The 12928-nt window shown below is 52.4% G+C and overlaps 1 protein-coding gene across 10 annotated transcripts in view; it reads left to right on the top strand.

Annotated features, from left to right (window-relative positions):
- Positions 1 to 12426, top strand: part of IKZF4 (IKAROS family zinc finger 4) — a 48319-nt gene extending 35893 nt beyond the window's left edge. For 9 of the 10 annotated variants that reach the window (XM_075901922.1, XM_075901921.1, XM_075901928.1 and 6 more), the window contains 3 exons: positions 9212 to 9361; positions 10744 to 10875; positions 11502 to 12426. In XM_075901922.1, coding sequence (XP_075758037.1) covers positions 9212 to 9361; positions 10744 to 10875; positions 11502 to 12226 — 1007 coding nt within the window. In that variant the 3' untranslated portion in view covers positions 12227 to 12426. The remainder of the gene's footprint in view (positions 1 to 9211; positions 9362 to 10743; positions 10876 to 11501) is intronic. The other variant, XM_075901920.1, reaches the window with a different exon arrangement.
- The last annotated feature ends 502 nt before the right edge of the window (positions 12427 to 12928 follow it).

Genomic DNA, 12928 nt, shown 5'->3' with positions numbered 1-12928 from the left:
TATCTATATGTTTTTCTTTGTTTTAGTTCTCTATGCTCTTGGCCTTAGTGATACGTAGAGGCAAGGAGTCCTGTGGGTTGGTCTATGTATTGTCACTCAGTCCCATTTTGGGAGCCTCGACTCTGAAGCTGGGTGTACGTAAAGGTGAAAATATCAGCCTTTGTCAGTTCCCTCTGGAGCAGGTGGCCTGGAATTGGGCCATTGGCTAGGGATCCTGCAGTTGACACGGCGTGGAGTTCACAATGCAAAGCTCAGAGTCAGCAAGGCTGTTGTCTCGTCACCTTCCTATGAACGTGGGGCTTGAGAAAAGGAGCCATTCACCCTAGCGGTAGCCTGGCAGCCTCCCTGTTCTAGGCCTTGCCTTCCGAGCAAAGACGTACCAAACGCCCAGTTATATGCGGGACAGATCAGCAGGTCTGGTCTGGAAGGGTGGCTAGGCACGTCTCCACTGCAGCAATCCATCAACTGTCGGGCTCTGTCCTGCTACCCATGCGCTTTCCAACTCAGATTGGCAATAGCAGAGTCCCTCGGGATCCAAACCCAGGTCTGCAGAGGTGAAAACCCTGCCAGCTGGGTGCGGTCAAAGGACGGTGCTATTGTTCCCCTGTCTCGAAGGACGAGAAGGCCTTAGTTCTTCTTGTATCAGGCATGGAGATTGGACAGGCCCTGATCTCGTTTAGAATATCAAACAACGTTAATCCCGATAACAGCTGCTTATTAAGAAGTTTCACCTGTGTGTGGATTTCTCAGCCACAGAAAGGTGGCTGCCTTGCCTTGCCTTGCTGGAAGAAACCAGGGGCTGGGGCTTGGGTTTCTTGCCCACCCCCTTTACCCAGAGGCATGTGCGTTTCATGCCGTCCCCCTTGGGCATGCTCTTGCTGTCATCTTTGAAAATAAAGCTGCCCAAAACAGTGAGGTTTTACGTCAGATCAAAGGTGCCGCGGTGCTTTGAAATAGATCAGAAGCCACATCCCACAGGTGGGACAGCTGTGATGAGACTTCCATCCCAGAGACTGCCTTCTGTTTTAGCGTCGGCTGCTTCTCACAGCCCAGTAAATAAATGAACTGGCAGCTTAAGTTCCCATGTGAGCTTCCCCCAGTTTACTGAAGAGCCTTTTTCTGAAGAAACTTTTTTCCTTCCTGGGGAGTTTGAGACTGGATAGTCAAAAGAACCCCCTTGCTTCCTGGAAATCATTACCCAGCGTTTGCTTGGCTCCAGCAGCGTGTGCTTTACAGACAAGTGAACCAGACACTGTTCCTGGCCAAAAGAGCGTTTGGTCAGGTGACATAATTAGTAAGTGGTAGTGCACCTGTTTTTCATATGGGTAAACTGAGGAAGAGATATGAAGCGACTTGTCACAAAGCCAATGAATTGAAGGCCTGGGAATAGTAAACAGAAATCCACTTCTATAACCATTACACCATCCTGCCTCTTTGTCACAAACCACTACTGGGCACAGCAGAGGTGTGTTAGCACGGGTGTGTAAGAGGAAATAACAGGTTTGTGCTCAGACCTGTCCCAGTGTTACAGGCAATGATGGTAGAAACCCAGAGTCCTTTGCAAATGGGAGCAGGTCTGGATCATGCGTGTTGTGAGTAGCTGGGAGCTGTCTGTCCAGAGGAGCCTCCACTAGAGGCCAAGTCAATAGAGAGGGTGAACAGGGGGTTTTCCATCCTGGATCCTCAAAACTCTGGCCTAGAAAAACCAGCTCAGGACCCCAGCCTGGTTTTCAAAAGATTTTCCTGATGCCAAAATAAATGCAGATTAAAAACAAAACAAGCCAAGCCAAGCCATTTAGGGAGCTGTTTACATAAGAGCAGAGAGAGCTAGACTAATGAGAGGGAATGGAACTTTTAGCATCTAAATAGCTAAAGATTTGGGAAATAAATTCATATTTCTAACACAAAGCCGCCTGTCTGCGGTTGCAGACTACATTAGCCCGTCTCCCTCGGGGCTGGTTAAACAGATTTTCAGTTGCTGTATGACAATAATGCTGCTTAGCTGGGGAGGGAGGAGAAAGGGTTTACAGCTGCCACCAGTTCCTCCAAAGTGATTTGTAACAAGGTACTTTCCTGTGGAAACGAACAGACTTGTTGGTTCCAAGAGCCTGACTGTGGTTTGATCGTCCCAAGAGCCCAGAACTTCTCTGTGTTGCAGTCCAAAGCCAGACATGTCCTGCCTGTGACTCGCACAGTCCTAGAAGTGCAGGGCCCTCGCAGGGTCAGCAAATCCAGCCCCTGTGCTGCAGCAGGACCAGGGAAGCCGGCTCCCACCCTGTCGGGTTTGTCCAGCTTGCTTTTAAAAGCTCCCAACAATGGAAACCTATTCCGAAGGGTTTCCTAATATCAAACCTTGCTGCAGATTAAGCCCATTCCTTGTCCTACCTCCGGTGGGCGTGCACTGGTCACCATCCTCTGTCACAGCCTGTCACATATTGGAGCCTGTTCTCAGCCCCCCTCCCCTCCATTTGTCTTTTCCTCAGACTAAACCTGTCACCTTTCCTCCGGTTTTCAAACCTGAGAGTCATTTTGCTTTTCCTCTCGACTCTTTCTGGTTTGTTTACGTCTTTCCGAAAATGCCGTGCCCAGAACTGGATTCAGTATCCAGCCGGGGCTTCCCCAGGGCTGGGCAGAGTAGGACAATTCACTCCTGTGGTGTATCTACAACACTCCTGTCTAAACACCCCAGAATACTGTCGGCCTCTTTTGCCTGTCCATCACCTTCTTGACTCCTATTCAGCTTGTGATTCACTAGAACCCCCTGAAGCTTTTCAGCAGTCCAACCACCTACAAAGTTATTCCCCAGTTTATGGCTCGTGCATTTGATTTTTCCTTCCTAAGCCCATTGCTCCTTTGTCCTATCATCAGGAGTTAGTCAATAATTTTTCTTCCTCCTCCTCGTATCTAAAAGACAGTTACTTGAAAGCTGTTATCATGTCCCCTCTATCTTCTCTTTTCTAGTCTAAATAATCCCAGTTTTTTCAATCTAGGTCATGTTTTCTAGGCTTTTAATAGTTTTTTTTGCTCTTCTCTGGACCTTCTCCAGTTTGTCCCTCATCTTTCTTGAAATGTAACGCCCAGGACTGGATACAGTACTCCAGCTAAGTGTTCATCAACACAGCCTAGAGAGGAAGAACTTTTTCTCACACCTTGCTCACAACACTCCTATTAATGCATCCCAGAATGTTTGATTTTTTTTTTTTGCAGCATAGTCACAGTTGACTCATATTGAGTCTGTGGTCCACTATAACCCCTAGATCCCTTTCTGTAGCGCTCCTTCCTAGACGGTCACTTCTCATATTGTATGTATGTAACTGAATGTCCTTTCCTCAGTGGAATGCTTTGTGTTTGTCCTTATGGAATTCCATCCCGTTTACCTCAGACCATTTCTGCAGTTCAGCGGTGGGGAACCTTTTTTGGATCAGGAGCTGCTGACTCTAAGAAAAATCAGTTGTGGGCCACACAAAGGTGAGAAGAAGAAAAAATCTTAACTGAAGGCCACCTCAGTGAGAAGAAAACGCTCCCCACAATCCCCTCACACACCAGTGTCAAGGGGAGCCTGGGCTAGTAGGATTTGGAGGCCCCACTATGCTCTGGGGTGGGGCCAGAAATGAGAAGTTCAGTGCGTGGGAGAGGGTTGCTGGGAAGCAGGCTTAGAATCATAGAGCCATAGAGTGGAAGAGACCTCAGAGCCCTAAGCAGGACCAATCCCAACTAAATCAACCCAGCCAGGACTTTGTCAAGCCGAGACTTAAACACTCTAGGGATGGAGACTCCACTACTTCCCTAGGGAACCCATCCCAGCGCTTCACCACTCTCCTAGTGAAATAGTTTTTCCTAATATCCAACCTGGACCTCTCCCACTGCAACTTGAGACCATTGCTCCTTGTTCTGCCATCTGTCACTACTATGAACAGCCTCACTCCATCCTCTTTGGAACCTCCCATCAGGAAGTTGAAGGCTGCTCTTAAATCCCCCCTCACTCTTCTCTTCTGAAGACTTAACAGACCTAACTCCCTCAGCCTCTCCTCATAGAGGTCATGTGGGTGTGGGGTTGGGATTTGGGTGGGAAGGTGGGTGCAGGAGTGGGCTGGAGGTGAGGGGTCTGCCTGGGAGATAAGGTGCAGAGCAAAGAGTGAATGGGGGGTTGGGGTTGGGCCACACATCTGCCACTTCCCCCTTATCTACAAGGCTTGTTTTCCTATCAAAGAAAGCTATCGGCTTGGTATGACATGATTTGGTCTTTACAAATTCATGCTGACTGTTACTTATAACTTTATTATCTTTTCGATGTTTGCAGATGGATTCCTTAATTATTTGCTCCATTATCTTTCCTGGCGCAGAAGATAAACTGACTAGTCTGTAATTCCCGAGTTGTTCTTATTTTCGTTTTTATAGGTGGACACGTTATTTGCCCTTTTTCAGTCTTCTGGAATCTCGTATTCCATGAGTTTTCAGATAGCTAATGGCTCAGATTTCCTGTCAGCTTCTTGAATATTCTAGGTTGTATTTCATCAGGCCCTGGTGACTTGAAGGCATCTAACTTGTCTAAGTAATTTTTAACTTCTTCTTTTCCCATTTTAGCTTCTGAACCTACCCCATTTTCACTGGCATTCACCATGTTGGGCGCCCAATCACTACCAACCTTCTTGGTGAAAACTGAAACTAAGAAGTCATAAAGCATCTCTGCCATTTCCACGTTTTCTGTTATTGTTTCTCCCTCATCGTTGAGTAATGCTCCTGTCCTGTCCTTGGGCTTCCTCTTGCTTCTAATATATTTTTATAGTATATTTTCTTGTTACCCTTTATGCCTCTAGCTAGTTTGAGCTTGTTTTGTGCCTTCACCTTTCTAATTTTGCCCCTGTGTACTTGTGTTACTTGTTTATATTCATCCTTTGTCATTTGACCTAGTTTCCACTTTCTGTAGGACTCCTTTTTGATGTTTAGATCATTCAAGATAGGGATGTAAAATCCTTGGCATCTTGGAACTAAGGTGCAACAGTGTGAGAGATTTGACCGGTAACCCACGACCTGGGGCCACAGCAGTAATGTGGAGCATTTCATAAAGAATGGGAAAGGACCAAAGATGATTTCAGCTCTCTGGCTAGAATTTAAATGTACCGAATGCAGAACAAGGATGTGGTTCTAGCAGCTAAGACTATATAGGTGTATTTCTTCTGGCTTGTGAGCCCCGCTATAGATACTGCACTTGCAGGTCAGTTAGTTGCCACCCTTACCCCCAAGGCAAGAGGGGGGATATGATAGAGGTCTATAAAATCATGAGTGGTGTGGAGAGGGCTGATAAAGAAAAGTTATTTATTAGTTCCCATAATAGAAGAACTAGAGGACACCAAATGAAATTAATGGGTAGCAGGTTTAAAACTAATAAAAGGAAGTTCTTCTTCACACAGCGTGTTGTCAACCTGTGGAACTCCTTGCCAGAGGAGGATGTGAAGGCTAGGACTAGAATAGAGTTTAAAGAGAAGCTGGATAAATTCATGGAGGTTAGGTCCATAAAAGGCTATTAGCCAGGGGATAAAATGGTGTCCTTGGCCTCTGTTTGTCAGAGGCTGGAGAAGGATGGCAGGAGACAAATTGCTTGATCATTGTCTTCGGTCCACCCTCTCTGGGGCACCTGGTGCTGGCCACTGTCGGCAGACAGGATACTGGGCTAGATGGACCTTTGGTCTGACCCAGTACGGCCGTTCTTATGTTATGTTCTTATACAGTGTTCCCACTCAGAGCGAAATGAGGAACCCTAGGATGTATTCTCTTAGGATCTTTTTCCTGTTGGAGAACTGGGTAGCATGACTCTAGGTTCTTCTCCTGTTGCCTTGAGACTTGGAGGGGTGTAGCAGAGGACTAGCAATCGCCAGTCCTTCCATTGATGCGCTGACCTCCTTTGCTAGCTCCGTGTGTCAGTTTCCCAGGTCCCAGAAACTTGAGGCTGACCCAAGGTGTGCGAAGCACCTTGAGGCCTTCCAATGAAAGGCGTTCTATACATAGGAAGTGATGATGCATTATTTTTATGAGAGTGCAAAACTTGAAATGCTAAAGTTCCAGCTACGTGAGCAGATGAGGGGCAAACTACTTTTTTTTTTTTTTTTCTTGAAAAATCAGAGTAGTTAAAGGTTAAACCACACGGAGCAAAACAAATAACCATTTTTTTTGTAATGTGACTCAAAAAGCTTGGGTTGGGCAGCTCTGAGCCATGGTGGTTTCAGCGAGGAAAAACTCCGCCAGAGCCTCCGACCCCAAGATGGTGCATTTGTGACGCAGACGCTACCGTATCTGATGAGCGGCAGTTTCGTTCCACGCAGGCACTTCCTATGGGCGGTTCGGAGAACGCTGGCAGGGCTCTAGCGTCTCGCAGACGGGGCCGGAATTGGGAGCTGGCTTAGCAAAGGGACGCTTTCCCTCTCCCGCCCCTGTGCATGCTGCACCGCTTCCGAGAGGTAGACTGCAAAGCAGAATGAGACTGTGGCCCTTGCCTAAAAGGGAACCCAGGAATCCTGGCTCGCAGGCCCTCTTTGTGTGCATTAGACCTCACACTTTCCCCTGGTTCACCGTCACCTTTGTAGATCGTGGGGTCTTCTAGTTCGATAGCTGTGCACTGTTTGCTCCCCCCCATCTTGCTTCCCTTTCTGGCCGAGCATTTGGCAACGTTCTCCCGCGTTCTGTCCTCACTTCGCTGCTGACTTGCTGCATAACCTCAGGGTCTTCAGCTGTGACACGGGGAGGCGGCTTGTCGCCACCATGCTTGGTGGGCGCTGGTTCCAACGTACCATGCCACCCAGCAGCGAACAGTCCCCCCGCTGCTCCAGAGCACAGGCCTCGTCCGGCGTGTGGAGCGTTGGGATGGCTACCCCTTACCTAGAACAAGTGTCAAAGGGTTTAGGGAAGTTCCAAGCTCCCTAGAACATCTTTGTCAGAAAGCCTGGAGGGTCCAGCTCTTTGCCAGGGCAGAGCAGCTCCTACCAGGGCAATCAGTGGCCAAAATCACCCTCGGGATGGGCATAATAAATAGCCTCTGTCGTCCCTACCGCAGCAGCGCAGGGTCTGGGCCGCGTCCGGCTTCCTCTGAGAGCAAACACATGTGATCTCTCAGCCCTTGTCCCGCACGTGGGGGGATCAAAGGTTTTGAGTGTCGCTGCTAAGAGCGAATGAGTCGCAAAAGGCGCATTACATCTAACTGCAGGATTCGCATCCGCCTCAGCTCCACATCTGCCCCCCCCCCCGTGTCCTTCTCCTTCCTCCGCAGTCTGCCCCCTTCTCCCTTCACCTTTCCTTCCACTGAGCGTATCCCTGCCTGTCAAACATCCCCTCCCCCAGTGGACGTTTGCTGCTGTCACATTGATTGCTCTGCTTGTGTCTATATCCCCCTGGGCCTTGTTTGTGAAGACCAAGTTTTCCTGTCCTCTGCTCTGTTTGTACAATGCCTCGCACAGTGCAGCTCTGTTTATGGCTGGTCTGAGGTGCCCAGGATTCATCAAAATGCAGCACGTTGTCATAAAATAATGCAAAAGCACTGCCCTGTCCTCAGTACAGACGGCAACGGACGCTCAGGGTTTGGCAAACCTAGGACGGCTGTTTGCCCCTGCAGAGGTGTAATGGTACCTAGGATGGCTGTTTGCCCATGCAGGGTTGTAACGGTACCTAGAGGTATAACAGTACCTAGGATGGCTGTTTGCCCCTGTAGGGGTGTAACGGTACCTAGGGGTATAAAGATACCTAGGATGGCTGTTTGCCCCTGCGGGGGTGTAACAGTATCTAGGACAGCTGTTTGCCCATGCAGGGGTGTACAGGTACCTAGGATGGCTGTTTGCCCATTCAGGGGTGTAACGGTACCTAGAGATGTAATGGTACCTAGGATGGCTGTTTGCCCCTGCAGAGGTGTAATGGTACCTAGGATGACTGTTTGCCCATGCAGGGTTGTAACGGTACCTAGAGGTATAACAGTACCTAGGATGGCTGTTTGCCCCTGTAGGGGTGTAACGGTACCTAGGGGTATAAAGATACCTAGGATGGCTGTTTGCCCCTGCGGGGGTGTAACAGTATCTAGGACAGCTGTTTGCCCATGCAGGGGTGTACAGGTACCTAGGACGGCTGTTTGCCCCTGCAGGGGTGTACCGGTTATATCTGTAAATCCATCTACCTCTGGAGGGTGTTCAGCTGATGAAAAATTCCAAACTGAGTCATCAGTGCGACCTGTCCGGTGATCGGCTAGTGTGGCCCCATAATGTTTAGTGGCTCTGCTGGGTCTATTGACCCTAACCGAGCAGGACAGAGCAGCCGAACCTGAGAGCCATCGGCGGGAAAATCGGCAGAGATGCGAGTGTTGCCCCGTCCCCATCCCTAAGCACTTATCGTACTCAGTGCTTTCAGAACCTACCGGCTCTCCACCGCAGTCAGTTGCAAACAGCTGACTCTTCTGTGGAGAGCTGCCCAGGCCCAGCAGGCGTGTGCGGACATGGGACAAAGCATTGGGGATTTCCAGCAGGGCTGGGGCAGCACTTGTAAGTACTGCCCTGGGTTCCGGGGTCCAACGCTGCAAGCCAGCTGCATTTACACCAGAGCCGAAGGACAGGGCGGCTGGGCACCTAGAAGGGACACGCCACAGAGATCGTGCTGGTAAAGGACGGCTCGGAGGCTTGTGTCTTAAATCCGCCTTCCAGATGCTCAGATCTTCCCCCCGCCTCCCCAGACACATCTGACACCTCGTTGTGCGAAGACTGCTTGGGAGGAGGGAGCCCTTCAGCAAGGGGGAGTGGGATCCACTCAGACTGAAGTCACTCGAATATATTTAGTAACACTGTGGTGGGCTGATATGATTGCACATGGTTGGGGCGGGGTGGCTGCTGGGTTCTACCGCCAGCCCTGGAAATGGCGCACTGTACAGACGAGTGACAGTGTTTTAGAAAAGCTCTTACGGATCTAACGTGCAGAGGCGGAGAGCTGCCTGAAGGGCCCCTTTGGAGTTTGCGAGAAGGGTTTGTCCAGTCTGCAGCCTAGGTCAGCCATGCTGCATTGATTCACCACGGCACGTCGGTTTCCGCCTGCTCCGTGGGCCTGTCCGATTCCATCCCAGACACGTTCCGCCCTTCACCCGCCCCAGCTGCTGCAACGCACGTGGCTGGCCTGCATGTCGCCATGACGGCTTCCGGGTAGTATCTGTTTTGATGGCCAGGATCTGTGTTTTCATTTTTTCCAGTCTCCTCCCCCACAGTCGGCAAGCCCTACAAATGCAACTACTGCGGCCGGAGCTACAAGCAGCAGAGCACGCTGGAGGAGCACAAGGAGCGCTGCCACAACTACCTGCAGAGTCTCAACACTGAGCCCCCATCGCTGGCCAGCCAGCCAGGTCAGTACTCGGCCATGGCAGGGACAGCTAGTGGCTCGAGCAGGAGGGAGAGTCAAGACTGGGGACGTCTCTTCCTGGCTGTGGAAGGCATGTGGGCTAGTGGTCAGAGTAGGAGACTGGGCGTGTGGATGCGGGGTCTGTGCCCAGCTCACCGCCGACTTGAGAATCGGGACACGTCCCTTCCCCTTTCTTTTCCCGAGCTGTGAAATGGGGACTCCCGGAACGGGGGAGGCTAGCGAATGGAACTTGGCTTACATCCAAGTGCCTGGCACTGGCCACCGTTGGACCCCCAGAATACGGGGCTAGATGGGCTTTTGGTCTGACCCAGCCTGGCTGTTCTTACTTTCTGTTACTTGGTAAGCGAAGGGTTGAGCCGTGCAAAGCCGGGGGCTTGCAAACAAACATCCCCAAATGGATCAGTCCCAGACCAGCTGTGCTCTGCAACCTCACAGCCTCAAGCAGGGGGCCCAGCTCCTTTAGCTCCCCGGACGGCCCCTCCGGAGCGCTCTCCTTCACACGCCAGTCCCCAGGATGCCAGCCTGCCCAGGCACTGGTGGCGTGGGCGTGCCTCTGTCAGCTCGGTGGAACCGAAACTGAGCTGGCTAGTACAACCTCCGCACCTTGGCTCAAAGAAAAGAAAGCAGCCCTAATGCTGGCACAGTCCCAGCCTGCGCGCGAAGCCCAACCTGGCTGACGGGCCGTCGAAGCGGAGCGCTAGGGTGCTTTAGTCGCGCAGGCGGCTTTCCGTCAAGTTCCCTTTTGGCAGATCCCCAGGACCTGCTCCTGGGCTCTCCCCAGCCAGGGCAGGATAGTCCCCTGGCCAGATGGCAGATCTGACGCCGCACGGGACGGTAGCAAACAGGCCAGTTTGTCTGAACTTCTGTCAGCCTCGAGTTCGAATTTTCCGCACCATCATTGTTGTTTCTAGGCTGCCAGAAACGTACTTGGTGCTTCGCAGCCACAGGAAGGGAAGGGCTCTGCGGAGGCCTTTGCAAGCCAGATTCAACACAGTGCCAAGTGTGAATCAGGTGCCGCGCTGGGAGTAGGGGGGAAGGCCACTTGAGAAGCACCCCAGGCCCGTCCTTCCCCTGCAGCGCTCCGTCTACGAGGGTTCAATGCCGTGTTACCTCAGCGCCGTCCGTGGAGGCTCGGTTGGCAGTAGCGGGTCTCTGGCCCCTAGTCCAGAAAGCTCTGCTTGGGAGAATGTCGACTTCCCCGCGGAGCAGAGCAGCTGCAGAGCCAATAGCCAGGGGAATTTCTCCTTTGGCGGGACACACCACTGGGGAGAACAAGAGGGGTCCCCCCTCCTCACCTGAGAGCGATTCCCTGTTTGCCCCTCCCCCGTTGGGTCCTGACTGAGCGGCTTTCCCTTGGCTTGGCAGGCGATGAGATGCGAGACCTGGAGATGGTGCCGGATTCTCTGCTTCACCCCTCGTCCGATCGGCCGACGTTTATCGACCGGCTGGCGAACAGCCTCACCAAACGGAAACGCTCCACACCTCAGAAATTTGTGGGTAAGGGGCTCCCCCATGCTTCCCGGAAAGAGCAGAGGGACAGGTGAGGGTGGAGTTGGCACCAATTCTTTGGCCCTTCGTGTAGGAAGTGACCACCCCTCTGAATGGGCTACGGCCCTGGCCATCCTAACACCACTGACCTTACCCAGCACCTGTCATCCCACCGAGATCCGCCACCTCCCCCCCAAAATGCAGCCACCTCTGGGGAGGGAGACGGTGGCACCTTTTCCACACTGGGACCACAGTGGTGTTCAGAAGGAAGCAGCAGGGGCGTGGATGAGGGGATGTCATTCCGAGGGCTGACCTGGGGGCCTGTGTGCTGCCCACCAGCATCAGGCCGTGTTGGGACATCATGGTCAACGTGTGCCCCCAGCCTGCTGTAAAAGGGTAGGGCGCCCCCTGCTGAGTCCCCCTTCCCCAGACACACAGCACTCCCAGTGTCAGGGTTGGTCCCGATCCCGGCAGACCAGCGGAGCTGAGCAATGGGGCCTAGGCCTGTGTGGGTTGCACCGGGGGAGGGATCGTAGGCTGAGCTGGGCAGAGTGGAGCCGGTCCCTAGGCGCAGGGCCACTGCAGTGCGGGTGGGGCTTGCCCTGGGGGCCTGACCCCTTGCTCCTTGCTCCCAGGGGAGAAGCAGATGCGCTTCAACCTCTCCGACCTCCCCTTCGATGTGAACTCCAGCTTCGAGAAGGACGTGGAGCTGGTGGCTGCCCACCACCCCATGGACCCCAGCTATGGCAGCTCGCTGTCGTTTGTGGGGGCGGAGCACCTGCGCCCCCTCCGGCTCCCCTCCACAAACTGCATCTCGGAGATCACGCCTGTGATCAGCTCCGTCTACACCCAGATCCAGCCCATCCCGGGCCGGCTGGAAATCCCGGGGAGCCGAGATGCTGCGGAAGGCCACGAGGACATTCCCGAGGGGGCGCAGATCGTGTACCGGGGGCGCGACCCGGGCATGTCGCCCAGCAACGGCTGCCAGGATTCCACAGACACTGAAAGCAACCACGAAGAGAGGACCTCGCAGCTGCCGGTGGGAAACTGCACCAGCAGCCGGCAGAGCCCAGCCTACGCCAAAGAGGACCCCAAACTGCAGGAGGGCACCCCGGCTGCCCGAGCAACGCCCAGCTCAGCCAAAGATGTCCTGCGCGTGGTGAACGAGGAAGGGGAGCAGATGAAAGCCTTCAAGTGTGAGCACTGCCGGATACTCTTCCTGGACCACGTGATGTTCACCATCCACATGGGCTGCCACGGCTTCAGAGACCCTTTCGAGTGCAACATCTGTGGCTACCACAGCCAGGATCGGTACGAATTCTCCTCCCATATAGTGCGGGGAGAGCACAAAGTAGGCTAACTCCAACCTGCCCCCTTGCCCCGATCTCCTCCCACTGCCTCTAGCTCTGCCCCTCCCTCTGGGCATGGACTTGGTTTTCTTTTATACTCCTTTGCACTGACTTTGGCTACAAAATATTTAAAAAAAAAATCAATAATGAAAAAAAAAATCACGAGGGGAGCGCTTAACGATTTGCCTTTTTATAAACGGAGTTATTTAAATATGGTTAATGGATTTTTTTACATTCTTTGTGCTTCTCCCTCCCAGTGGTCCCTTAGTTATTTATTAAGCTTTTTTTATTTCATTGTAACTCTCTCCCAAAGCTCTTTGAATTTTTGTCAGAGACTTGATCTATTTCTCTCTCTGCTGAGAGGAGCGGAAGCCTCAAGCACACGTCGGCAGCACACGCAGACACGTGAGCGTGCGACATGACACGCACACGCATGAACACGCGTCTGACGGTTTAAGCCTCTCGCCCCGCCCCTTCCTGCGGACTCTCGCCGGTTTCAATCCTAAACCGCCTGTCAAGCTGCCATCGGGTCAAATTAGGTGCTAAAGTAAAGAACTCCCCTGGCCAGGAAGGCCATGAGCTAGCCACAGTGGGTGTCCTTAAGGTGAATATCCCCCAAGCTTTAATGGGGATCTCTGTGGCCTGCCTGGAACATAGAATAGTGCCTCCCGCCCCGGGAACTCTGTCCCCGCCGGGGAAGTGGCTGGTTGACA

This window comes from Pelodiscus sinensis, chromosome 19 (assembly GCF_049634645.1).
Source record: "Pelodiscus sinensis isolate JC-2024 chromosome 19, ASM4963464v1, whole genome shotgun sequence".
Classification (NCBI taxonomy): Eukaryota; Metazoa; Chordata; order Testudines; family Trionychidae; genus Pelodiscus; species Pelodiscus sinensis.
This window is presented reverse-complemented; position numbering and strand designations above follow the sequence as displayed.